Source organism: Gorilla gorilla, chromosome 5 (genome assembly GCF_029281585.2).
Source record: "Gorilla gorilla gorilla isolate KB3781 chromosome 5, NHGRI_mGorGor1-v2.1_pri, whole genome shotgun sequence".
NCBI classification, from domain to species: Eukaryota; Metazoa; Chordata; class Mammalia; order Primates; family Hominidae; genus Gorilla; species Gorilla gorilla.
This window is the reverse complement of record NC_073229.2, coordinates 142677394-142703418: the sequence shown is the minus strand read 5'-3', so window position 1 is coordinate 142703418 and position 26025 is coordinate 142677394. Positions and strand designations below refer to the sequence as shown.

Here is a 26025-nt window from a genome sequence, read left to right as displayed (position 1 = left end):
ATGCCTGTATTAATTAGTATTCAACCGAGTGCCCAAGGGTCATCGAGTACTATGAACTAACTACAGCTGCCTTGGTTTCTCCAGATTCTCAGCTTTGTCTCTTCAATTCAGGGAGATCACCATTCCTGTGCTGGGGCTTGAAAACTCTCTCAGCAGGAAGTGCAGTCAGTCATAGGGCCCACCTCATTAGTTACCTATCTCTAAGAGATTACTGTTCTTAAATTGCCTGGTGGCCCAATGCCTTGAGAGTCTTCACTTCCTATATTTTGTCTTTTTTAAAAAATTGTTTCAGGCATGAGGGCAAAACTAGTCCCTGCCTGCTACTCCACCTTGGCTGGAAAAGGAAGGGTTGTTTTTTTTTTCTTTCTTGTAAAGCTTTAAATTATTTGAAAAGTGTTATATGACGAATCTCTCCTGACTTATTTCCTATTTAATGTTTTATATGTGGATTTTCTTAAAGGTTAGCAAATTTTAGAAATCATCCTGAGTAGAACAAGGTCTTTTGATGCAACCTGAAACATAGAACTTACTTGTTCCAAAAGTTACTTTGTAAGTAATTTTGGAAAACATCAAGCTATTTGTTTACTCATACTATCTTTATTATTCTTTAAAAGCTCTCTCCTTCAAAACTTCATTATGAGAGTTAATAAATTTTTGAAGATGAGAGATACTGCATACAAAGCTCTTAGCATCATGTCTGGCACAAAACAGTTTTAAAATTTCTAAGCATACATATTTACAGAAATTAAATAAGTTGCTTAAAGCAAGCTGTGAGTTGTTGAAGAAAGCAAGGTGTGACTGTTAGAATCTAAGAGGAATATTAAAGGAATCTAAGAGGAATAAGCTCCTTAAGGTTCTTCTAACTGTTAGAAAATTATAACTCATAATGTGACCTTAATTTATGTTTTGCAGGCAGAAGCAACAAATTACCCACCTGCATGAGAGGATAAGGGATAATGAATTACGGGCTCAACATGCCATGTTAGGACATTATGTAAATTGTGAGGATTCTTATGTGGCTAGTTTGCAGGTAAGATTACAGAGGATTTTGTAGTTGTTTTAGTAGTAAAGCTTGTGTTAATAATATACTTATCTTGTAATATAAGGACATTTTAAATCAACTTAATAATGTATTCACATGATTTATATTTATTTATATCTGTGGCAAAGGGTGTCCAACTACAGCCTTCCATCTGTCCAGATTGCACACCCCTCTCCACACACATACAGGAACTACTGTTGTCAGTTTCTGGTGTATCCCTTCCAGAGTTGATGCATATCACAAGCAGATATAAGTGTGTTTTATCCTTCTTCTGCATTTAAAAAAATATAAGAATATGTACATTATCTGGCACCTTGCTTTTTTTTAAATGTTATATACAATTATATAACACACAATGATTATTTCTCTATCATTACCTAGATAACACCCCTTTCCCTTGCTTTTGCAGTTACACGATCTTCTGTTTTATGGAGATAGCATAATTTATTCTACCTGCCCCCTACTCATCAAAATTTGAGTTGTTTTCAGTTTAGGGTTATTGTAAATGATGCTGTAAAGAATAACCTTTTATAAATAATGTTTTGCTCATATGCAAATATTCTTGTAAGTTACATTTCCAGAAGTGAAATTTCTAGGTATCGAGTTTGTGATTTTTACTGATACTGTCAAATTGCTCTTTAGGAGAGCAGTGTATAAGAACCCTCACCGTCCCACTCCCCAACTCCCAGCCATGCTAACAGAGTGTGTTATTAAATTTGGATTTTTGCCCTTCTAGTAGGTCTATATAAAAGAAAGGGGAGATTTATCTCCTTATGGTCATATGGTTTTAATATGTATTTCTCTTAAGAGTGATGTTATATTTCTTTTTATAAATTTAAGGGCCCATTCACATTTCTTTTCATATCCTTTGATCATTTTTTATGTTAGGTTTTAGGTTTTTGCTTATTGTTTTTTGGAACCCTTTATATATAAAGGAAATTAGCTTTTTGTCTATAATTTAATTTGAAAATAAATTTTCCAATTTTGTCTTAATATTTTGTTTATATTATTATTTCTTTTTCCTCTATGTAATTTTTTCTACCATGAAGTCTGATTCTAATGAGTATTTTATAAATGAATCTCACCTTTACAAATGAGCCTATTTAACCAAACAATGACGTAACATCCACTGTGCTAAATTCTGATGTCACAAAAGTGAAAAATAGTTCCTGCTTTCATGGATCTCAAAACTTACAGAGGGAGAGACCATATAGGAAAACAAGTTTGTCTATTCCTTCTAAATTTATTTGTATCCACTGTGGGTAAGACAGTGTCTACGCCATATGAATAGAAATGTAAATGAGGTTAATTTTGCCCATAAGGAGAGTATAGTCTAATTGGAACACAGATATAGAGTCTATGAGGCCCGTTAACAAAGTTTATATGACTGGAATGGCTACTTTCCTTAATTATTACTCAGTTTTAAAAAGAGCTTCCTTTAAAACTTGTTTGCGTGTTTATTTTTATATAAACTTTATATTGGTTTATTTCCCAAAGAAAAAGACTGTTGGCGTACTTATTGGGATCTAAAGTGAGGGCTGATAACTTTGTGGTGGTATATACTTCTATTTGTGGATGTTGTTATTGTTGTTCTCTTCATTACGGCCTTTATTCCTAGATTTTAAGTTAAGTGGAATTGTTTCCTTCATCATATCTTCAAATGTGTTGTTTATAAATACTAGAGACATTGGTATATTAAAATCAGGAAATATTGATGAGAAAATAACTATCAGATTTTCTTGAGGCCAGAGGCATTTAACATAGAGACTCCAACCTGCCTTTTATACTTTAGTTTTGAATACATCATGTTATAATTTGGTCTCATCTTGGACTTCTGTCACATGATAGCAAGGCTTTATAGTGAGTACTGAGAATAATGTACAGTTATTTGAAAATGGTATTTCTATACTATGGAAGTAGTGTATCTTGCTTTGGTAACAGCATTTTAGTAGAATTGTTCAATTTCTCTTTAACATTCTGTCATTCGGAATAAAGGCTTTAATTATATAATTATCATATTACTGAAAGCATGTAAAAAATAGGTATCTGAAGGATGAAGCAAATGTTCTTTTGACACAGCATCAGGCCAGTAGAGGGCTCTCCAAGCCAGCGTGCAAGGACAAATAAAAATATTAGTATTTGGAAGGATATGTAAAAGGGGTTGTTAAAAATATTAGTAGGATATTGAAGTATGTGAGGAATTGAAATATAATTGAGAAATCTGATTTTAAAAGATGAGAGCAATTCGTAAAAGAGAATACAAGGAAAATCTTAATACTAAATGGGTATGATAAATATATAAGATAAACTTCTATCAGTGGATAGATACAGAGAGCCAATAAAATGGTGAGGGTTAGAAGAAACAGCAGATAGAGTGATAAAATATTTCTTTAGCAAAGGATTTTTTTAACCTTGGATCTTTGAATGATGTAATTTTTTATGCATAGCATTTTGTATAGGTACATTTTTCTGATCCATAACATACTCATCCTAATTCTATAGACACTAGACAAAGAAAATTATGCTTTTAATAATAATTATTGAAATTAATGTGTATTCTAGAGTAAATAAGTCAGTAAAATAAAAGTAACATTTTTAAATGAATTTATAGATGGAAAACATACTCTTAATAAGTAACTTCTATTTGCTTATTAAAAATTTGACTAACCTTACAATTAAGATGACCTTAGAAGTAGGTATCACTCAGTCTCATAGGTAGAGAATGAGAACCATGTCTTTATTCTAAAATCCAAACTTTCTGGATAGTTCTAATGGTAGATTGGTAGAACCAAGGAATAGTTTGTATTTCCATTTATACCTAAATTTCCATCTGTGGTTAACAGGCCTTTGTGGAATAAACCAAATATGAAGGACCCTTTTTCTTTACTTAAATTGGAGAAGAAAGAGGTCTCTTCTTTCTGTATATATGTGTACCTTGGAAAGACCAACCAAATAATAGTTACTATTATTAAGTTTCATTGTTGCATCATTTCTTTTCTTTCCACTTTATTCTTTTTCTTTCCATTTATATCATTTTTTTCTATTTTTTCTTCAATTGGTTTGTTTCTACCACCAAGTCTGTACTAATGAACATTTAATAAAATGAGTCCCACCTTTACAAATGAGCCTCCTCAACAAAACATTAAACATCTAATGTGTTAAATGCTGGGAACACAAAAGTAAAGAATGGTTTCTGCCTTTATGGAACTTAAACCCTACAGAGAGAGTATACCAAAAATATATATTTATCCATTTCCTTAAAAATTGTTTATCTTAACTATGGATAAGGTTCCATTTATGCTGTAGCAATAGAAATGTGAATGAAGCTGGTTTTTCCTTCAAGGAATGTGTAGTCTAATGGAGAACACAGACAAGAGATAGTTGCAGTGTGTTGATTCGCACAGGGGTTATGTATGAAGTGCTGTGGGAACCCCAGCTATGAACATAGAAGCTAATCTTCCAAAGGCCTGGCCAGGCTTCTTGTAGGAAGTGATAATCTAGTTTGAGAACCTGATGAACTAAATGAATTGAGCCAGGTGAAGGGGGTGAAGGAATAGTGTTTTGAGGCATAGTGTATGGCATATGGAGAAGCTTAAAGGAATGATGAGAAATATAATGCATTTGGAAAACTACAAATTATTCTGTATGGATGAAATGTAATGTGAGAGAAAGGTAGTGGTAGATATGTGGTTGAAGAGGTAAGCAAGGGCCGAGTGATATCAGTGACCTGAGGTGTAAAGGTTTGCTTAAGGCTGGCCCAGTTTATGCCTGCTGTGCTTATAAATTTATTAATAGTGCCATCTTTCACCTCCAAAGTATCCTAGTTTGGTTACTCTGATGGCATAATAGAGATTGGATTTAAGGTAGATGTTATTGGAGGCAGGGAAACCAGTCAGGAAGCTGTCTCAATAGTCCAAAAGTTATGTGAACATTTGAATTTTATCTGTAGTGGTCAGAATGAGAAGAAGACTGTTGATTAAACATCTGTATGACCAAGCCATGGTAAAATGGGCCAGATTTAATGACATATTTAATGTGGTGAGAGAATGATTGCCTAATTTCATACAGCAACAATTGATTGGTTTATAGAGATTACTATGTTTAAGGATCTGTTTAGAGGAGAAAAATAGTGAGTTAAACTTACACATTGTAAATTTGGGGTTGAGTGAAGAATGAGGGTAATATTTGTGGGTGCAGGTCTGAGCCAGAGATAAGAGATTTAGGTGTTGTTAGTCTAGGTGGGTGGTTATTAAAGCCTTGGGCATGATCAGGTATTCCAAGGGAGGGTTTGTGCAATGAGAGGAAAATGGGATCCAGAACTAGAAACAGGGAACAGCAGCATTTTAGAAGGTAGCGGAAGAGCACAACTTGTGAAGGAGCCTGAGGGAGTTGTTCTAGAAAGGAAAGCAAGCGTTTTTCCATAGAAAGGGAACCGTTGTATAAAAGTCAGAGAAGGCAGATAAAGGCCGAAAAGATGTTACTAAATGTAGAAATTAAAACATCTGGCCTCAGATTTTTCTTTTTCTATATGATTAAGTTCACATAGAGTTTCAACTGCAGCTTGTCTTGCTACAAAACACATTTCTATGGTGCAAATTTGCTCATACACAGTTGGTAAATAGGAGAATGATGTCTGCTTAGTTTTCTAGATGGGTTCATAAGTGCTTTCCCCCACCAACTCCCCAGGCAAGGGGAGTTAGAATATGGTGAATAAAATTAAAATATTTGGCCAGCAAAGCAAAAGGCTTAGGGTTACCTACTACATTAGCAGAAGCTTTTTCCAGCTTACATAAGAAAATTGTAAAAGAGTACCTGCCCTTCGGGTGCTCTTCCTTGAGAAGTGCACTTCCTTCTTATAGACTTTCAGTTCACGCCAGGTTATGCTCCCTCCTACTCCACCTGCACGGCAAGCCCTATATCACAGAGTCCACCTACATCATCTGAACACTCACCAGACCTCTAATTAAAGTACCGCCAGCATTTTGACTGTGTGTGTATGTGGTTTTAAAATATCACTGTGACCACCTCTTCAGACTGTCCAAGTTATCTCCTGAGTCAGTGTTTTTGTTAGTGCACTAGTTAAAATTGCATCAGTTTGAATTGAGTGTTTTTAATCCTATTCATTCCATATGTCCTATTATTTTTAGTGCATGATTTTCCAGGAATGTCTATATTGCATTATAGTAGAAGCACCTGTGTTAACTTTTTAAAAATTTATTAACTTTACTTTTTAGAGCAGTTTTACATTTACTACAAAATTGAATGGCAAGTACCAAGATTTCCCATATCCTCCATATCTTCACACGTGCTCAACCTCCCCCACTATCAACGTTTTGTACCTTAGGATACATTATTTATAATTAGTGAACCTATATTGACACACCATTAACACTCAAAAGCCAATAGTTTCTATTAGGATCACTCCTGGTGTTGTGCAATCTAAGGGTTATGACAAATTAGTAATGACATGTATCCACCATTATCGTATCATGCAGAGTAGTTTCACTGCCCTAGAAATTTTCTGTGCTCTGCCTGTTCAACCCATTGGACCCCTAGCAACCGCTGAACTTGTTATGGTCTCTATAGTTTTGCCTTTCCCAGAATGTTATGTAATTGGAATCATACAGTACATACTATTCAAACCGTTTCTTTTTAAACTGGCTTCTTTCACTTAGTAGTATGCATTTAAGTTTCCTCTATATCTTTTCATGGCTTGATAGTTCATTTTTCTTTATTACTGAATAATGTTCCGCTTTCTGGGTATATCACAGTTTAGTGCATGATTTTCCAGTGGTTTTCCAGGAATGCGTATATTTGTATTATAGTAGAAGCATCTGTGTTAACTTTTTTTTTTTTTTTTATTTTGTGTACAGTGACGTGATCTTGGCTCACTGCAACCTCCGCCTCCCGGGTTCAAGCAATTCTCCTGCCTCAGCCTCCTGAGTAGCTGGGATTACAGGCGCATGTCACCACACACAGCTAATTTTTGTATTTTTATTAGAGACGGGGTTTCAACATGTTGGCCAGGCTGGTCTCGAACTCCTGACTTCATGATCCACCTGCCTTAGTCCCGCCAAAGTGCTGGGATTACAGGTGTGAGCCACCGCGCCTGGCCCCACCTGTGATAACTTTTTGAAAATTTATGAACTTTATTTTTTAGAGCAGTTTTAGGCTCACTACAAAATTAAATGGGAAGTACCAAGATTTCCCATATCCTCCATATCACCACACATGCACAGCCTTCACCTACTGAAGGGCATCTTGATAATTTCCAAGTTTTGGCAATTGTGAGTAAAGCCACTGTAGTGATATAGGAAAAACCAAAGATGCATTTTTCCCACTCTACTCTCCACTCAGCGCAGTACTTCTGACACCACATGTATGGTATTTGTTTCCCTACACATCAAGCAGTCAGTTCTGCATATTCTTCAGCGGACACCATCTGGGTGTCTGTCTTCTAATTTAATCCTGACACTGTATGTGTAGAGATAGCGTCAGAACCCACAGACTGAGGACTCACTACCACAAGACTGCCCTCCAATTCAGATGCCAATTTCAAGTCCCAAATGCTTCTTACCAACTGGCTATAAATCAGAGTTCACATAACTCCCTCCCTGGGTTTGATTAACTTGCTGGAACTCAGAAGCATTTTACTTACACTTAACCCATTTGTTATAAAGGATATTAGAAAAGATACAGATGAACAGCCAGATTGAAGAGATGCATAGGGGAAGGTATGAGATAAGGAATGCGGAGATTCCATGCCATCTCCAGGGATGCCACCCTTCAGGAGGGAACTTCCACATATTCAGCTGTCTAGAAGTTCTGTAGACCTAGTATTATTTTTTTTTAAATGTAAGCTTCATTATGTAGGTATGATTTTTTTTTTCTTTTTTTGAGACAGAGTCTCCCTCTGTTGCCGAGGCTGGAGTGCAGTGATGCGGTTTCGGCTCACTGCAACCTCCGCATACTGGGTTCAAGCGATTTTCCTGCCTCAGCCTCCTAAGTAGCTGGGACTACAGGCATAAACCACCACACCCAGCTAATTTTTGTATTTTTAGTGAGAGACAGGGTTTCATTAGGTTGGCCAGGCCAATCTCGAACTACTGGCCTCAAGTGATCCGCCTGCCTCGGCCACCCAAAGTGCTGTGATTAGAAGTGTGCCCGGCCTATTATTTGTACATTTTGGATAACAGGTTTTTTTTGTTTGTTTGTTTTTAGATCAGATGCGTCTTTTACAAATATTTCTCCTGGTCTGTGGCTTGTTTTCTCATTCTCCTGCCATTGTTTTTTGGAGGGAAAAAGTTTTTAATTTTAATGAAGTCCAGCTTATCAGTTCATCCTTTCATGGATTCAGCATTGATGTTATATCTAAAAAGTCATTGCCATAGCCAAGTTCGTCTAGATTTTCTACTTTTTTTTTTTTTTTTGGAGTTTTATAGTTTTGTGTTTTAGGTCTGTGATCCATTTTGAATTAATTTTTGTAAAAAATATAAGGTCTGTGTCTAGTTTCTTTTTTTTTTCTTTGCATGTGGATGTCCAATTGTTCAGCACCATTTGTTGAAAGGGCTGTTTTTTCCCCTGTATTGCAATTGCTCCTTTGTTAAAGATCAGTTGACTATATTTATGTGTCCTATTTCTGGACTCTCTATTTTGTTGCATTGATTAATTTTATATTTTATCACTAATACCACATTGTTTTGATTACTGTAGCCTTATTATAAGTCTTGAAGTTGGGTAGTGTCAGTACTCCAACTTTGTTCTTTTACTTTAGTATTGTGATGGATATTCTGGGTCTTTTGCCTCTCCATATAAACTTAGAATCAGTTCATTGAATCTACTAAGTAATATGCTAGGATTTTGGTTGGGATTGTGTTGAATCTGTAGATCAAATTGGAAAGAACCAACATGTTCACAATATTGAGTCTTCCTATCCATGAACATGGAATATCTATTCATTTATTTAGTTCTTCTTAGAACATTTTTAGAAGAGTTTTATAGTTGTCTTCATATAGATCTTGAACATATGTTGTTAGATTTATACCTATCTTATTTTTTGGTTGCTTATATAGATGGTAGTGAATTTTTAATTTTTATATTCCACTTGTTCATTGTTGACATACTGAAAAATGATTGACTTTTGTGTGTTAACCTTGTATCCTGTAACCTTGCTATAATTAGTTCCGGGAAGGTGTTTTTTGTTTGTTTTCACTGTTCCGAAGTTTAATTAAAAGGACAATTTACAAATATTTGATATCTTGTGAAAGCGTTTTTAAGTTAAGAATGGAAAAGTATGTACATAATACATAATCAAATACCAGGTGGCCCCAACTCCCACTAGGTCCACTCCGTGTCTTTTTAGGTTCTTCAAGATCTTCTGTTAAATCTACAAAGTTGTTTTCCTGACAGGGGAAGGAATGGAAATCCCCATTGCTTTTCGAACTCCATACATGCTTACGATATCACCTGGAGTTACTTGTTGTACAAGTTCTTTAAGATTATTGGTCACCTGTTCAGCAAGATGCATTTCTTTGTATGAGGGATCCAAGAGACATCATATTGGGAAGGGGTCAGGTGTTCAAATGCTCATTGAGCTGGAGCTCCCTGAGCAATTTGTTGGTCTCATCAAGTTTCTTCTGGAATACTTCAGCTTCTTCAAGAGTCAAAAACTTCAACTGGAGCGCCAGAGTTTGTTACTGCTTTCAGTGCCACGAGCCTATCTTGAGTATTAGAGTCCAAATGTCCTGCTGGCTCTACTTGTGTAATCTCCATTTGTTTTGCTGTGTCAAGTGTCCTAGTATGGCCTTCATCTTCAGGTGATATCTCCAACTCTTATAGGGCCCTGGAATCCCCTCCTTTTGTTAAAACATCCAGCAAACTATCTGTCATAACATATGGGTAATCTTGGCATGGGGCCAGAAACTCATGGTTGCTGAAATTGCTTGGAAGATCAGTCTTCCCCCATAGATTGCATAGATTAAATCTGAATTATCCTTGCTGATATTCGTAAACGTGGAGTCATAATGTGGTACATAAGAACTCCAGGGTCCATAATTCAAATATAACCCTGGAGTTACTTTGTTCCTTTTATCCTCTTTGAACCCCTTCAGAGTATTCACTCCAGACTGAAGTCTTCCAGTTGTCATTCCCAGTCTCATAGGGCAGTATTCTGGCTCTCCTACAATGGGATCCACAGGATGGGGAAGTCCCAGTCTTCTTGTTCCATCTGGTTTTCTTCTTTCAAATTCCCACTGACTGTTAACAAGCCACCTGGTCAGTTTTCCTCCAGATTCCTTCATGATGCAGTCAAGCTGCTCCTACTGTCTCTCTGAATTACTGCTTTTAAACTTAAGAGCATATCTTTGTCTTTCTTTTTATTTTCTTTGCTGGGACTCTTGAAGGCTTGTGCTTCGGCATCTCCAGAGTCCCCTCTCTCTCTCTCTCTCTCTCAGCCAGCAGCCTCCATCCTCCCCACTCTGTGAGATGTCTGTTCTGTCTTTCTGCTTTCAAGTTTTTTCAAGTTAGCCATGAAGTCTGTGCTCTGCTTCAGGCTCTGAATTTTTTCCTGGCTAAAAATTTTCATCTCTGAGTGTAACAGCTTCTTTGCAGCTTTATAATAAGTGGTCTCTGGTTTGTTGTAAATCATGGCATTAGTACATATTGGTTTGAAGTTACCCCTTAGTTCTTCATTGTTCTTGATCTCTTCTTTCATGTTGCTGAGATCCATTGGGTGTTTAATGATGATGGAGTAGCCAGGAACAATAAAATCACAGAAAACGAAAAGAGCACTTGGATCTTTTCTCTGCAGTTGTCTCATCAGTTGATTCATGTTCTCAGGCCCCAGCTGGGTCTCATGGTCTGTCTTCTCAAGAGGGGCCTTGTGCCACCCGGCACACATGCCAACCCCCTGCATTGGCGTGTGGGGTTTGGTAGGCCCCACTCCTGTCCTCCACCTCGCCTGGCCTGGACCAGAAGTGGCACCCCAAGGCCTGGGCCTGGCATGGGAGGTGGGCACCAGGGCCTGGTCAGACATGGGCAAGGAGCACAAGTCAGAGAAGCACCTCTACAAAGAGTATGTGGAAAAGCCCTTGAAGCTGGTCCTCAAAGTAGGAGGGAAAGCAGTTACTGAGCTCTCCACGGGCAGTTTGGAGCACTGCTCCAGCCTCTTCAAAGACAAAAACAATCATGACAAACACAAGGACAGAAAGTGGAAAAAGAGAAAGGAGAGAAGCCAGTTCTGGGGGAAGAAAAGGGAAGAAAGCAGAATTGAAGAGGACAAAAATAAGCGAGATCAAGACCATGTGGAGAATGAGGCAGAAAAAGACTTCCAGTGTCATGCCCCTATGAGATTAGACTTGCCTCCTGAGAAGCCTCTCACAAGCTGTTTATCCAAACAAGAAGTAGAACAGATGTCCCTTCAAGATGTTTGTTTGTTTGAGACAGGGTATTGCTCTGTTGCTTAGGGTGGCATGCAGTTGCACAATCATATGTGCAATTGTAGCTTGTAGAGCACCCGATTTTGTTGCTGTTTGGGGCAGTACTTGTAGCCTGCATGGACCTTGGGAGACTGAACAAAGGGGGTGAACGTGGGAATAAAAGACAAAGACAAAAGAGTATAATTGGAAGAAGGGGTCAGGGGGCACCTTGCCTCTAGTGGACAGGGTCCTTGAGCTTTTTCAGCCCTCTGAATTTATTAGGTAAAAGAGATAATGAGAAAGAGGGGGTGATTGTTGAGTAATTATCAGTCAGCCTGTTTGGTTCACAGCAGGCTTGTGAGACTGCATCCTTCAAACAATAGGTGCTAGATTTCCCAGTAGATAACTTCAAGGAGCCCAGCGCCAGGGAGTGATGGTCCTCAGGAAACCTTTTAGCAGCAGGTGCAGTGTGAGTTTGCCCACATCCTGCGTTCATGATAAATAGTTTGCTGTTTGATCATATAGCCACCAGTGGAATGCTGAGTTGGTCACGGTCCCTTTGGCATTTTCGGCTCCCAGCAGTAGATCACTACAGCCTCCAACTCCTGGGCTCAAGCAATCTTTCTGCCTCAGCCTCCTGAGTGGCTGGGAGTACAGGTGTGTGTCACCATGCCTGGCTAATTAAAAAAAAAAAAAAAATTTTAGTAGAGGCAAGGTCTCACTATGTTGCCTAGGCTGGTCTTCAACTCCTGGGCTCAAGTGATCCTCCTGCCTTGGCCTTCCAGGGTGCTGGGATAACAGTCATGAGCCACTGCACCTAGCCAGGAGTTTTTTTGTATGGATTCTTTTTGACATTTTATAAAGATGATCATGTTATCTGTGAACAATGACGGTTTTATTTCTTCCTTCCTTTCCAATCAGTATACCTTTTATGTACTCTTTTTGTCTTATTGCATTAGCTAGGACTTCCAGTATGATGTTGAAAAGCAGTAGTGAGAGGGGACATTCTTGCATGCTTTTTGATCTTGGTGGCAAAGCTTCAAGTTTCTCACCACTATAAGTATAATGTTAGCTATACTTGTATTTTGCATATGTTCTTTATTAAATTGAAGAAGCTTCCTCTATTACTAGTTTGCTGAGAGTTTTTTTTGTTTGTTTGTTTTGTTTTTTGTTTTTTTTTGAGACAGAGTCTCACTCTGTCCCCCAGGCTGGAGTGCAGTGATGCGATCTGGGCTCACTGAAACCTCCATTTCCTAGGCTCAAGTGATTCTCCTGCCTCAGCCTCCCGAGTAGCTAGGACTACAGGTGGCTGCCACCATGCCTGGCTAATTTTTGTATTTTTAGTAGAGACGGGGTTTCACCCTATTGGCCAGGCTGATCTCAAACTCCTGACCTTGTGATCCACCCGCCTCAGCCTCCCAAAGTGCTGGGATTACAGGCATGAGCCACTGTGCCTGGCCAAGAGTTTTTAATCGTGAATGGGTGTTAGATTTTGTCAAGTGCATTTCCTGGATTTGACATAATCATGATTTGTCTTCTTTAGCCTGTTGGTGATGGAGTACCTTAATTAATTTTCAAACATTGAACTTTTAGTTTCTTTTGTTTATTTCAGATTTACTTTTTCTAGTTGATATTCTCTACTTTTTCTGATTTCCTAGGTGGAGGCTTAGATGATTTATTTTAGATCCTTTTTTTCTTATCTAATATATGCATTCAATGCTATAAATTTCTAAGTACTGCTTTCACTGGATACCACAAATTTTGATAGGTTGTATTTTCCTTTTCATTTAGTTGACATTTTTAAATTTCTCTTGAGATTTCCTTTTTAACCTGTGTATTATGTAGAAGTGTGTTGTTTAATCTCCAGGTATTTTGGGATTTCCCAGCTGTCTTTCTGTTTTTGATTTCTAGTTTAATTCCACTATGGTCTGACAGCAGACATTGGATGATTTTTTATCTTTTTAAGGTGTATCTTATGGCCCAAAATGTTGTCTGCTTTGGTGAATGTTCCAGGTGAGCTTGAGATGAATGTGTAATGCCGTTTTTGGATGAGTAGTCTACAGATGTCAGTTACAGTTAATTGATTGATGGGGCTGTTGAGATAAATTACACCCTTACTGATTTTCTGCCTATTGGAACTGTCCATTTCTTTTCTTTTCTCTTTCCCTCCTTCCCTCCCTCCCTCCCTTTCCTCCCTTTTTCCTTTCGTTTCTCTCTCTATATTTTTTTTTTTTTTTAACAGATTGGGTCTCACTATGTTTCCTAGGGTGGTCTCAAACTCCTGGGCTCAAGCCATCCACCTGCCTTGGCCTCCCAAACTGCTAGATTTGTCCATTTCTGATACAGTTGTTAAAATCTCCAAGTGCGATAGTAGATTAGTCTGTTTCTCTTTGTAGTTCTGTCAGTTTTTGTTTGATGTATTTTGATGCTTATCTGTAGATTTTTTTGTAGTGTTCCACACTTTGTCTTTTGTAATTTGTATTTATTTATTTTTATTTTTTGTAGATATGGGGGTCTCACTATGTTGCCTAGGCTGGTCTCGAACCCCTGACCTTAAGTGATCCTCCTGCCTCAGCCTCTCAAAGTACTGGGATTACAGGCATGAGCCAACCATTTCCCAGTCATTTTAATTGAGCATTTTATATTAATCAATTTTTCTCTTTCTACTTTATTACACGTCTCTTTTTACATTCTTTAGTGGTTGCCCTATAGTTTTCATTTACATTTATAACTAATCCAAGTCTGCTGTCAAGTAACCCTACACCACCTGAAGGTAATGAAGTGTACCTTATAATAAGTACCATATAATAGCAAAATATTTCTAATTCCTCCATCTTCCTTCTCATCCTTGTATCATTGTTATCAGTCATTTCACTTATTCATAAGCATATGTATACATACACGCACACATACACAGAAACATACATAAATGATTACATTGTTGCTGTAATTAAAATGTCACTTGTTAGATCAATTAAGAATAATAAAGCTTTAAAAATTTTTACCTTCACTTATTCCTTCTCCGATGCTCTTGCTTTCTTTGTCTAGATGTGAGTTTCTGACCTGTGTCATTTCCCTTCTCTCTGAAGGCTTTTAACATTTCTTGCAAAGCAGATATACTGGCCACAAAATCCTTCAGTTTTTGTCTGTGGAAGTCTTTCTCTTTCGCTCTTGAAGGATAACTTCACAGTGTGTAGCAGAAGTCCCTAATCTTTTTGGCACCAGGGTCTGGTTTTGAGGAAGACAATTTCTCCACAGACCTGGGGAGGGGGTGTGGTTTGGGATGATTCAAGCACATAACATTTATAGTATACCTCATTTCTATTATAATTACGTTTTAATATATAACGAAATAATTGTACAACTCACCATAATGTAGAATCAGTGGGAGCCCGGAGCTTGTTTTCCACAACTAGACGGTCTCATCTGGGAGTGTTGGGAGTCAGTGACACCCAAAGTTTGTTGATTATGTCCAGTCTACTCTGTAATCTCATTTTGGTCGCATTTGGTCATTGCAGAAAACCCTGCTTCACAAAGATATGATGTTGGAAATGGAAGCAGGCTTTTCAGTGCTTTTGTGGCAATCTCAGGATATTCTGCCTTGACTTTAATCCAAAAATGTATGGAGACTTGAAGTTGTCTCAAACATACTTTTAAGACCACTGTCATTTGCAGTCTCAAGCAGTTGATTCTCTTCTAGTGTGGACAAAGTTGATTCACCTGGCAATTTACAAGTGGGTCGCGATCCATTTCTTCCCAGTTCGGGTTTTTTGTGGTTGGGAATTAATGCTCAGATTCTTTTAAAAGCTGAGATAGGTGATCCATGTACCAGCTGGGAGAAAGAAGGCCCTGGCTCAGTCTGTTTCAAGATTTCTGCTAATGTTTGAAACATGTCAGAAATCCCAGTGTTTATGCATTGCCCTCATAATACTAGTTTGGCTTTGAATGCAGCCACTTTATCTGTTGACTTGAACACCGTTGTCATTCTCCCTTGAAGTGACAACAGATTGACTTCATTGAGCGGGTTGAATATGTTACATAAGTAAGCAAGTTTTGTGAGCCATTCTGTGTCACTGAAATGTGTTGCCAGTGGTGACTGTTTTTCTAAAAGAAATCTCTGGAGTGGTTCTTGTAACTCAAAGACTCTGGCCAGTAATCTACCTTTAGAAAGCAATCACTTCTGGCTGGGCACAGTGGCTCACACCTGTAATCCCAGCACTTTGGGAGGCCGAGGTGGGTGGATCACGAGGTCAGGAGTTCGAGACCAGCCTGACCAACATGGTGAAACCCAATCTCCACTAAAAGTACAAAAATTAGCCGGGCTTGGTGGCGCATGCCTGTAATCCCAGCTACTCAGGAGGCTGAGACAGGAGAATTGCTTAAACCCCGGGGGTGGAGGTTGCAGGAGCCGAGATCGTGCCATTGCACTCCAGCCTCATAAAATAAAATAAAATAAAATAAAATAAAATAAAAAATATAAAATAAAATAACAGAAAGCAATGACTTCTGTGTATAAGAGATGACGTGTGTGCCCTGCGTCCATCTCCTCACAGAGCTGCACCATCAGATGTGGGTTAAGGGCATGTACTTAATGTGGTTGATAATTTTAAGGATATCCTGCAAAATGTTGCTAAATTCAGGTGACATTTTTCAGCTAGCCAGCATTTCTCTATGGGTGACACAATGTGTGGAGTCACATGCAGAAGTGACCATCTGACCAAAGTTGTGAAACCAGAAGGACATCCAGTTATGGAAGCCTCTCTGTCTGTGCGTATACTGACACAAAATGACCAATTCCATTTTTCTGATATGTAATCATTCAAAGACTTGAATAATTCTGCAGCTGTGGTGTTGGTTGGCAATAAAAGTGCGTATGACATATCCTCTTGCACATCCTCCTGAAAATATCACACAAAAGCAAGCCTTGTTGCCTTGTCAACATTGATAGACTTTTCAACCTGGATTGCATACCACGGTGACTCATTCATCCTCTTTAACAACTGTGCCTCAATATCCTCTGCTGTTTCATCAGTTCATTTTGTTGTGATGGCTGAAAGATGAAAGATGAACACATGTCACCTTTTGAACTGCAGCGTCTCCTAAGAGTTCATGACAAATGTGCTTGGCAGCAGGCAGGATCACCTCTTCACCAACAGTAAAGGGCTTTGTATTAGTCTGTTCTGATGCTGCTATAAAGAACTTCCTGAGACTGGATAATTTATAAAGGAAAGAGGTTTAATTGACTTACAGTTCCGCGTGACTGGGGAGGCCTCAGGAAATTTAAATTCATGGTGGAAGGGGAAGCAAACACATCCTTCTTCATATGATAGAAGGAAGAAGTGCTGAGCAAAGAGGGAAAAGCCCTTTATAAGACCATCAGATCTCAGGAGAACTCACCCGCTATCATGAGAACGGTAGCATGGGGGTAATCGCCCCCATGATTCAATTACCTCCCACTGAGTCCCTCAACATATAGGGATTATTGGAACTACAATTCAAGTTGAGATTTGGGTGGGGACACAACCAAACCGTGTCATTCCACCCCAGCACCTCCCAAATCTCATGTTCTCACATTTTAAAACACAATCATGCCTTCCCAACAGTCCCCTAAAGCCTTAACTCATTCCGGCATTAACCCGAAAGTCCAAGTCAGAAGCCTCATGTGAAACAAGGCATGTTGTTTTTTAAGGTTTTTTTTTTCTCTCTTTTTCAGTATTGGAAGTTTCTGTCATCATATCCCAAGTTCAGGAATTGTTTCCTCAGCCAGGTCTACTCTGCTAATGAGTCCCTCAAGGACATTCTTTATTTCTGTTAGTGTTCTCAATGTTTAGCATTTCTTTTTTTATTCTTTTCTAGAATTTTTATCTCTACACTTATGTTATCTGTATGTTCTTGTATACTGTCTACATTTTCTATCATAATCTTACTAATCCTAGTTGTCAAAAATCCCTGGTCTGATAATTCTGACATTCTTGCCATATCTGACTCTGTGTCTGATGCTTTGTGGTCTCTTCAAACTGCGTTTTTTGCCTTTTTGCTTGTCTTGTAATTTTTGTTGAAAGTAGACATGATGTCCAAGGTTTAATAAGTGTGGTAAATAGAGCTTTAGTAATGCAGTGGTAAAGTGTGCAGGGAAGGGGAAGTATTCTATAGTCCTGTGTTTAGGTCTCAGTCTTTTGGTGAATTTGTTCCTCTGGATTGTGAACTTCAGTTTTCTAAGATTTTTTCTTTCCCCACCCTTAGGCGGGACAGGATGGCAGGAGGGCGATGGAGTTGGTATTTCCACAGGGAAGGCCAAAGGAGCTTGATTTGTGTATTAACCCTCCTCTATGTGGAAGGCTGGAGTTGGCTGGAGTTGGGTTATTCCCTTTACCCCAACTACGTTAAGCTCTGATAAAACCCCAGCAGTTTAGGCTCTGGTAAAATAGTTTCTCCTGACGGGCAGGCATTTTTAAGAACAGAATGCTCTGGCATATTTTAAATGGTTCCTTTTCCCCTCCCCCTGCCAGAAACAGGAGGGGATTTTTCTCTGATACTCACTGAAGATCTTGTAGAACACTCCTGGAGGTAAAACTCACAGACATGGAAACCTCCTGTATGATTGGGTCCCTGTGGAATTTTTAACTCTCAGATTTACCTACTCCAAGTCTCTAGCAATTCATTAGTTACAGATTTTCCCACCCTGGCTCTTCTACTAATGGGTTTTTGCTTTATTAGGTTATGATCCTCTGTTTCTACTTATCCTTTTTTTCCAGTTTTGGAGGCAGCAGTTTGCCCTGTAACCTCATTTCTCTCACAGACTTGAGAAGACTTGTTGATATTTCAGTTTTTTCAGCTTTTTATTTTATTTTTTTTAGGACTGAGTGGCGACTTCTGATCTCTTTACATGCTGGGCTAGAAACTGGAAGTCTGTATTAGCTTTTTATAGTTTCATAGCCTAGCCATCTTCCTGAGTTCCATATCTATCTTTCTGCCTGATATCCATCTGTACTTGTATATTCAAATGAAATAATAATCATAGGCTCTAATTATATTAAGTATATCTGCTTAAGTATAACCTATTTTTCTGTATAACCTACTGTTCTTCTTTATATTTACTTCTGCCCAGAAGATAATCTTCCGTATTAGTTAGACAAAATCTTAAACGTTGGTTATCTTTAACATTTATTTTCCATTTACATCTTTAAACAATCATTTTCTCTAAATCCTTTTACCCTGCTTCCAGTTTCTTCATTCTGTTCTCCATGCTGTATTTCAGCTCCTTGTTTCTTTTCAGCTAAATTAGTTAGAATAATTTCTTTAAATGATAACATCCATATTCATTCTCAGTGCATCTTGTTCACTGAATCTAGCTTTGTCCTATTTCTTCTGGCACTCTCTTGTCTTTTTCCTGTCATCTCTTCCCTTTCATCAGACTTGCTCAGAGTCTAGACACTAGACTGAATGCCGGGGAATATAGAGATTTACAAAGCCAAGTTCACAATTCTTGGAATTCTACAGGAAGGCTGCAACCTAGATTTGTAAGTTTTCCCTTTTATTCCGCCCACTTGTAACCTATAAACATGACATGATAACTCTCTGTATCTACTTTTTAACCTTTTTAAAAATGTTCTTTCTAGAATGCCTGTTCCTTTTTCCATTCTTGCCAGAATCTGTTTTTCAAAATCTGTCTCAAAAGCCACCTCTCCAGAAAAGCCTTTTTCCTCATTCGCTCAATGTCTTCATGTATCCTACTTCCTCCCAATACTTTGTACTTAACATGGCCTTTATTTGGCTACCATATTCATTCTGTTCTATATTACAATCATCTGAAGGCTTCTCATGCCGCTGATTAAAATTTGAGTTTGTAAAGGGTGAGTCTGCCATCTTTGAAGTAGCCTGGACATGATAAATGCTATTTCTGTAATGGTTGAGTTGCATGCTTACCTTTTGGGAAAGTATCAGTTCTTCAAGGCCTAGTTCAAATTTACTTCTGTAACACCGTCCCTTAGCTAGTGCACATGTAACTATCTTAGCACTTAGTTTCATTGTCTTTTTTTGGTCTTTTTGTGTATGACACATTAAACTGGTGGGATCTGATTTTATTAACTGTAGAATCCCCAGCACCTAGCACAATGCCTAACGTATGTGCTTTGTAAATATCTTTTAAATAAATGGAAAAATAACCTCTTTCTTTGCTTTTACAGTACTTTGTTGATATCTTTTTACAGCACTTAACCACATGCTGATTTGTTTGAAGGAATATTTGTATTTCCTGCCTTCCTCTTCCAGATTTTAATCCTACATGGGGGAGAGGGAATATCTTCCCCTTGAAAAGAATTTCCTTCAAAGCCTTGCTCATAGAAGCAATAATACATTTATTCATTCAACAATTATTTTGTGAGTACTTATTTTGTGCCATTTTTTTCTGTGCAATAGGGAATATAAGATGGACACTTTGAGATGGACAAGAATCCCCGATTCATGGATCTTACTTTCTAGTTAGAGAAACATTCTATTAATACATATTGAATTTAGTATTAGCTGGAAATGATTAACTGTGAAGAAATTTTTCTTTAGTTTTTATTTACTTAGAACTTTCACTTTTGTATGATTAATATATATACTGTACTATTTACATGTTGAAGTATACTTTTAAAATCAAATAATAGCTGTCTTTCATGAAGTTTCTCCTATATGCTGGAAACCTTACATACTTTATCTTTCTTCAAAAAACACTGCAAAGTAGGCTTTATTGTTTCTGTTTTAGAGATGAGAAAACCAGGGTTTTGAGAAGGTAAGTAATTTACTTTAATTATGGTACATAACTAGGAAGCAAGATAGCTGGAATTTAAATCAAGGTGTGTCTGTTCATGTAGCCCATATGTACTCCTTATATTATACTTCATTTCCAATTTCTTCACATTTGTTCAAGACAAACTTTTAAAGTCTTATCTCCTTTTTTTCTTTCCTAACAGCCACAATATGAGAACACTTCACTCCAGACACCATTTTCAGAGGAATCAGTTTCCCATTCCCAACAAGGGGAATTTGAGCAAAAGCTTGCATCTACTGAGAAAGAAGTTTTACAGCTTAATGAGTTTCTCAAACAAAGACTAAGCCTATTTAGTGAAGAGAAGAAGAAACTAGAGGAAAAAGTAGGTTTTTGTAATAAAGTTGAATTAGGTCAACAACATTTCCTCAGCATATAATTATTTGTCTGTCATTTACTCTGTCAGGTGTCATGCCAGGTTATGTATACATTTATGTGGAGGTGATTAATTTTGTAGTAACTTTTGAGAAGCCCTCTGCTGTCTGCAGAAATCCAAGGATTTTCTTTGAGGATAGAAATGCTCTTGTATATCTTTCTAACAAATAGTAAAATCTTTAAAAAATTAATTGCCTACACCAAATAACTGTTCTCCTTTCCCTTATTGAGTCTATGATTTCATTTTTTTTGTCATGTTGGGCATAAAGGGTTGGTAAATGAAGCTGGCCTATCTTTAATAATGATGCAACTTAAGTTATTAAACTGAAGCCCCTGATTCAGAATAAGAAGCTAAAAACCAAATACACAGACAGGAACACTAGATATGTATGCGTGTGTGTGTGTGTGTAGATGTTGGTATGAAATAGAAGGGAATGCTTTTACACTATTGGTGAGAATGTAAATGAGTACAACAACTATGGAAAACAGCGTGGAGACTCCTTAAACAATTAAAAGTAGAGCTACCATTTGATCCAGCAATCCCACTACTAGGTGTCTGTCCAGAGGAATAGACGTCATTACATAAAAAACACTTGCACATGCATGTTTATAGCAGCACAATTTGCAATTGCAAAAATATGGAACCAGCCTGAATGCCCATTAACCAATGAATCGATAAAGAAAATGTGGTGTGTGTGTGTGTGTGCTTTTTGATTATTATCAGTATAATTTTGACTTTTCATGGACTTCATATTAATGAAATTACATGGTATATATTCTTTTATTCAATGTCTTTGAGATTTATTTTTATAGCTACATGTATCAGTTTCTATCTATTGCTGAGTAGTGTTTTTCATTATAAAGATATACTACAGTGTATCTATTCTCCTGTTGATAGATATTTGGATTTTTAGCATTTTGGAGAAATTATGAATAAGGCTGCTGTGAACGTTCTTGTACAAGATTTTTTGTCTATGTGTGTCTTCATTTATCTTGGATAAATAGCTGGTAGTTGAATTGCTGGATCATAGGGTTTGTACAGTCGATATTTAACTTACAAGAAACTACCCAAGTGATTGTACCATTTAATATTCCCACTACTAGTGTTGGGAATTCCAGTTTCTCCACATCCTCCCACATCCATTCTTGATAGCGCAAAGGACTTAACTTTTAACAACAAAGGATCCAGTCATTTTACTTCTTTGGTTAAAACTAATTTATGCCATCCCATTGTATTTTCTCTTTTCGTTGTAGAAAGAACATTTAATACAAGATGTACCCTTTTAACAAATTTTTGAGTGTATAATTCAGAACTATAGGCATGATATTGTACAGCAGATCTCTAGCACTTATTCATTTATGTAATTGAAACTTTGTACGCATCGAAGAGTAACTCCCACTTCCCTGCTCCCCAGTCCCTGACAACCACCAGTCTACTCTCTGTTTCATTTATCTCATATAAGTGGAATTATGTAGTATTTGCCTTTTTGTGACTGGCTTGTTTCATTTAGCATTATATCCCCCAGAGCCATCCATCTTGTCACAAATGACGGGATTTCTCTTTTCAAAGTTTGAATAATATTCCATTTTGTGTGTGTGTGTGTGTGTGTGTGTGTGTGTGTGTGTGTGTGTGCATATAACATTTATGTTGCTCATTCACCTGTTGCTGGATATTTAGATTGTTTCCACATTTTGGGTTATTGTGAATACTGCTAGGAACATGGGAGTACAAATGTTGCTCAGAGATCCTGATTTCAATTCTTTTGGATAAATATCCAGAAGTAGGATTGCCTGATCATGTTTTATTTTTAGTTATTTGAGGAACCTCCATACAGATTCCCATAGCAGCTGTATCATTCTACATTTCCACCAAGTGTTCAAGGGTTCCCCTTTCTCCACATCCTTGCCATCATTTGTTATTTTCTTTTTTCAAGAAAAAAGATGGCCAGCCTAACAGGCACGAGATGGTTTTGATTTGCATTTTCCTGATGATTAGTGATGTTGAGCATCTTTTCATATACCTGTTCACTATTTGTATGTTTTCTATGCAGGAATTGAGCATGTGTGGATTTGGTTATACATGAGGTGTCCTGGAGCCAATCCCTTCCATATACCAAGGGACAACTGTACTATCTTATGCTTTTGTATTACTGTTTAGCATCCCTTTATTTCAACTTGAAGAATTCCTCTTGACATTTTTTATAGTACAAGGGTAGGTAATCAACTATAATATCACAGCTTTTGTTTGTGTGGGAAAATCTTTATCTCTCTTTTTTTTTTTTTTTTTTTGAGACAGAGCTTTGCACTTTTTGCAAACTCAGGCTGGAGTGCAATGGTGTGATCTTGGCTCACTGCAACTTTTGCCTCCTGGGTTCAAGTGATTCTCTTGCTTTAGCCTCCTGAGTAGCTGGGATTACAGGCATGTGCCACCATGCCCAGCTAATTTTGTATTTTTAGTAGAGACAAGGTTTCACCTTGTTGGCCAGGCTGGTCTCAAACTCCAGGCTGGTCTCAAACTCCTGACCTGAGGTGATCCACCCACCTTGGCCCCCCAAAGTGCTGGGATTACAGGAGTGAGCCACTACACCCAGCCACTCCCATTCATTTTTGAAGAACACTTCTTCTTACATTATTCTGGGTTGACAATTACCCCCATTCCCCATTGCCCAAGCAGTGCAAGTTTATCATCCCACTTTCTCTGCAAAATTTCTTCTGAGAAATCTGCTCATAGTCTTATTGGAGTTCTCTTGCATGTGACAGGTCATTTTTCTTGTGATGCTTTCAGAATTCTCTTTTTGACTTTGACAATTTGATTTAAATGTGTCTTTGTACATATTTCTTTGGGGTCATCTTATTTGGGTTCCATTGGGTACCCTGGATCTGGATGTCCATTCCCCATGCCTCCTGCCTCTCCCTCCCACACACACATATTTGGGAAGGTTTTAGTCATTATTTCTTTGAATAAGCTTTCTTTCCCTTTCTCCCGCTTCCTTTTTTGGGACTCCTACAATGTGTATATTTGTCCGCTTAATGGTGTTTTTTAAGTTTCTCAAGCTTTCTTTACTTTTTTATTCCTGTTCTTTTTGTTACTCTGACTTGATAATTTCCAAATACCTGTGTTTGAGTTTGCTTATTTCTTCTTCTGCTTGATCTAGAGTGCTTTTGACCCTCTCTAGTGAATTTTTATTTCAGTTATTATATTTTTTAGTTCCAAGATTTGTTTGGTAAAGTATTTCCTATCTCTGTTGAAATTTTACTTTGTTCATGCATTGTTTTCCTGACCTCATTGAGCATCTTTATGTTGGGTATGTTGAATTCTCTTTCAGGCAAATCATGTATCTTGGTTTTATTAGATTTGGTTTCAGGAGATTTATTTTGTTTGTTTTGGACATATTTCCCTGTGTGTTAATTTTTCCTCCCTCTTTAAGTTGATACTTGTATATTATATAAAATAGCTATCACTTCCACTCCTCAGAGACTAGCCTTATACAGGAGAAGACCCTCACTAATCAGTCTGGCCAGAGAGGGGGGCTTTTCATATCTTTGTACTAGTTTAACTAATTTTTTTTTTTGTTCTTAGCATCCTTCAGGCTTCAGGAGTATTCTAGGTCCCATCAGTACTCAGACAAGCAGAATTTCAGCCAGTCCCTTGGCCAGACTTCTGAAAAGTCAGATTGTTGGGTGTTCTGTCCATTGCTTTCCCTGTACAGGGAGAAACTTGAATCTGGAGTTTCTTCACTCATTGCTGGAGTGCTGAGCTGGAGCTGTGGACTGTGGAAACTGCTAGCCTAAACCATCATCTCTGATCTCACCAGTCTGATCTCACTGGTCCCAGGCAGCAAGAGTGTCATGGTCCTATTAGTGTTCCAAGACAGGCAAGGCAGAAGCCAGTCTTCTGAACAGCACCCAGAAAAGTTGGGGCGTTGGATGTGTGATCCAACTATTTTCTTTCCCAACAGGTTCCTTCTGATCATATGCTGTATTGGGGGTAGGATTACAGGTGTCCTACATTTCCTTAATTGCTTCCATGTGGCTGATTTTGCATTCACCCAGAGTACAATAGCTTCTTGACTAATTTTTGGATTTCTTAAAAAGGGAATTTGTCCATGTTGGGGGTTTTACTATTTTTTTAATTGAATCCACATGTTGGTTTGGGGAAGGAGAGTTCAAGACTTGCTCTTCTGCCATCTTGCTGACACTACTCTCCAGGTCTTTAAAATATAAATCAAATTCTTCCCATGGCCTGAGACACATTGCCTAATTATATATCCATAGGTTCTGCCAATCTTCCTCTGATAAACTGTGTATTGATACACTGGGTGTTACAGTTGCTCAGACAGCTCAGGCTTTGTTTCTGGTATCAGGATCTTTACACAGAGTGGCCTTTTTGCATGGTAAATACTTGGCTATTTTTTTCTCCCACTTTCAAGTCACCTATTTATTTGCTCAAATCTAGCTTAATATTTTTCCCTTCTACTCCTCCTTTCATATGCTTATAGCATTTTATTCTTTTTTTCCAGGGCTCAACCCAATTTGTATAATCATTATTTTTTATATTTCTCTCTAAGCTCCTTGAAGGCAGGGGGATTGTATTTGAATGTGTCTCTGTGGCATATGTAGCACCATTCATGGTGCCTGGCATATTGAATGAATTCTTTCAGGTAATTTTTGCCAGGATGGGAGAGAAAGCAGTAAGGTAGACTAGGGAAAAAACAATGAGAGAGAGATCAAAGATGTCAGAGTGGGTGCATAATGGAGCAAGTTCCTAGGAGACATAGGGAAGGGTTGGTAACAGATGCAAATATGGTAGAGTTACTCTCCGAAAAGAAGAGGAGTAGCTTCTGTGGGAGTGAGGCAATTAAGAATGGAAATGTACATACCAGAGAAATTTGAGGAGAGGGGATAGATGTAGAGGGCAGAGTTTGTGTCAGAGCACATGGAGATGACTTGAGTTCTTGAAGGGAGTGCATAGATTAGAAAGAGGAGGCTCCTTGATAACAAATCAACAAACAGCACTTTGGGTCCACACAAGATTGGATCATATTGTTTCTTTTGGCATTTACTCTGTAATCCTTATCAAAGACTGATTCTATGACAGAAAAAACAATGTGGTAATAATAATGTTACCTTTTGAGTTCTTTCTTATAAGAGCCAGACAATAAAGAAAAGTAACTTTGTGAACTTCTTATAAAACATGTCCTTCCTATTACCTTCTAGGAATGATATCAGTATTGCATCATACCTCTTTGAAAAGAAAAACTTAGCCTTGTATTAATAGAATAGAGAAGATTTATTAGTGACACCTCATTTATCTGGAGGTAATTAATGCAGTTCAGACTTCAGTAACCTCTGTTTTTATGGAACAGCACAAAACTTGGCAG

At 37.8% G+C, this 26025-nt stretch overlaps 1 protein-coding gene and 1 pseudogene across 4 annotated transcripts in view; one reads left to right on the top strand and one right to left on the bottom strand.

The window, feature by feature from the left end:
- The window catches only part of CEP85L (centrosomal protein 85 like), a 193246-nt gene that overhangs the window by 141750 nt on the left and 25471 nt on the right, over window positions 1–26025 (top strand). For all 4 annotated transcript variants that reach the window (XM_055391939.2, XM_031012185.3, XM_055391941.2 and 1 more), the window contains 2 exons: window positions 913–1030; window positions 20415–20594. In XM_055391939.2, coding sequence (XP_055247914.1) covers window positions 913–1030; window positions 20415–20594 — 298 coding nt within the window. The remainder of the gene's footprint in view (window positions 1–912; window positions 1031–20414; window positions 20595–26025) is intronic.
- LOC101139927 (bromodomain-containing protein 7-like) lies at window positions 9283–10871 on the bottom strand (annotated as a pseudogene).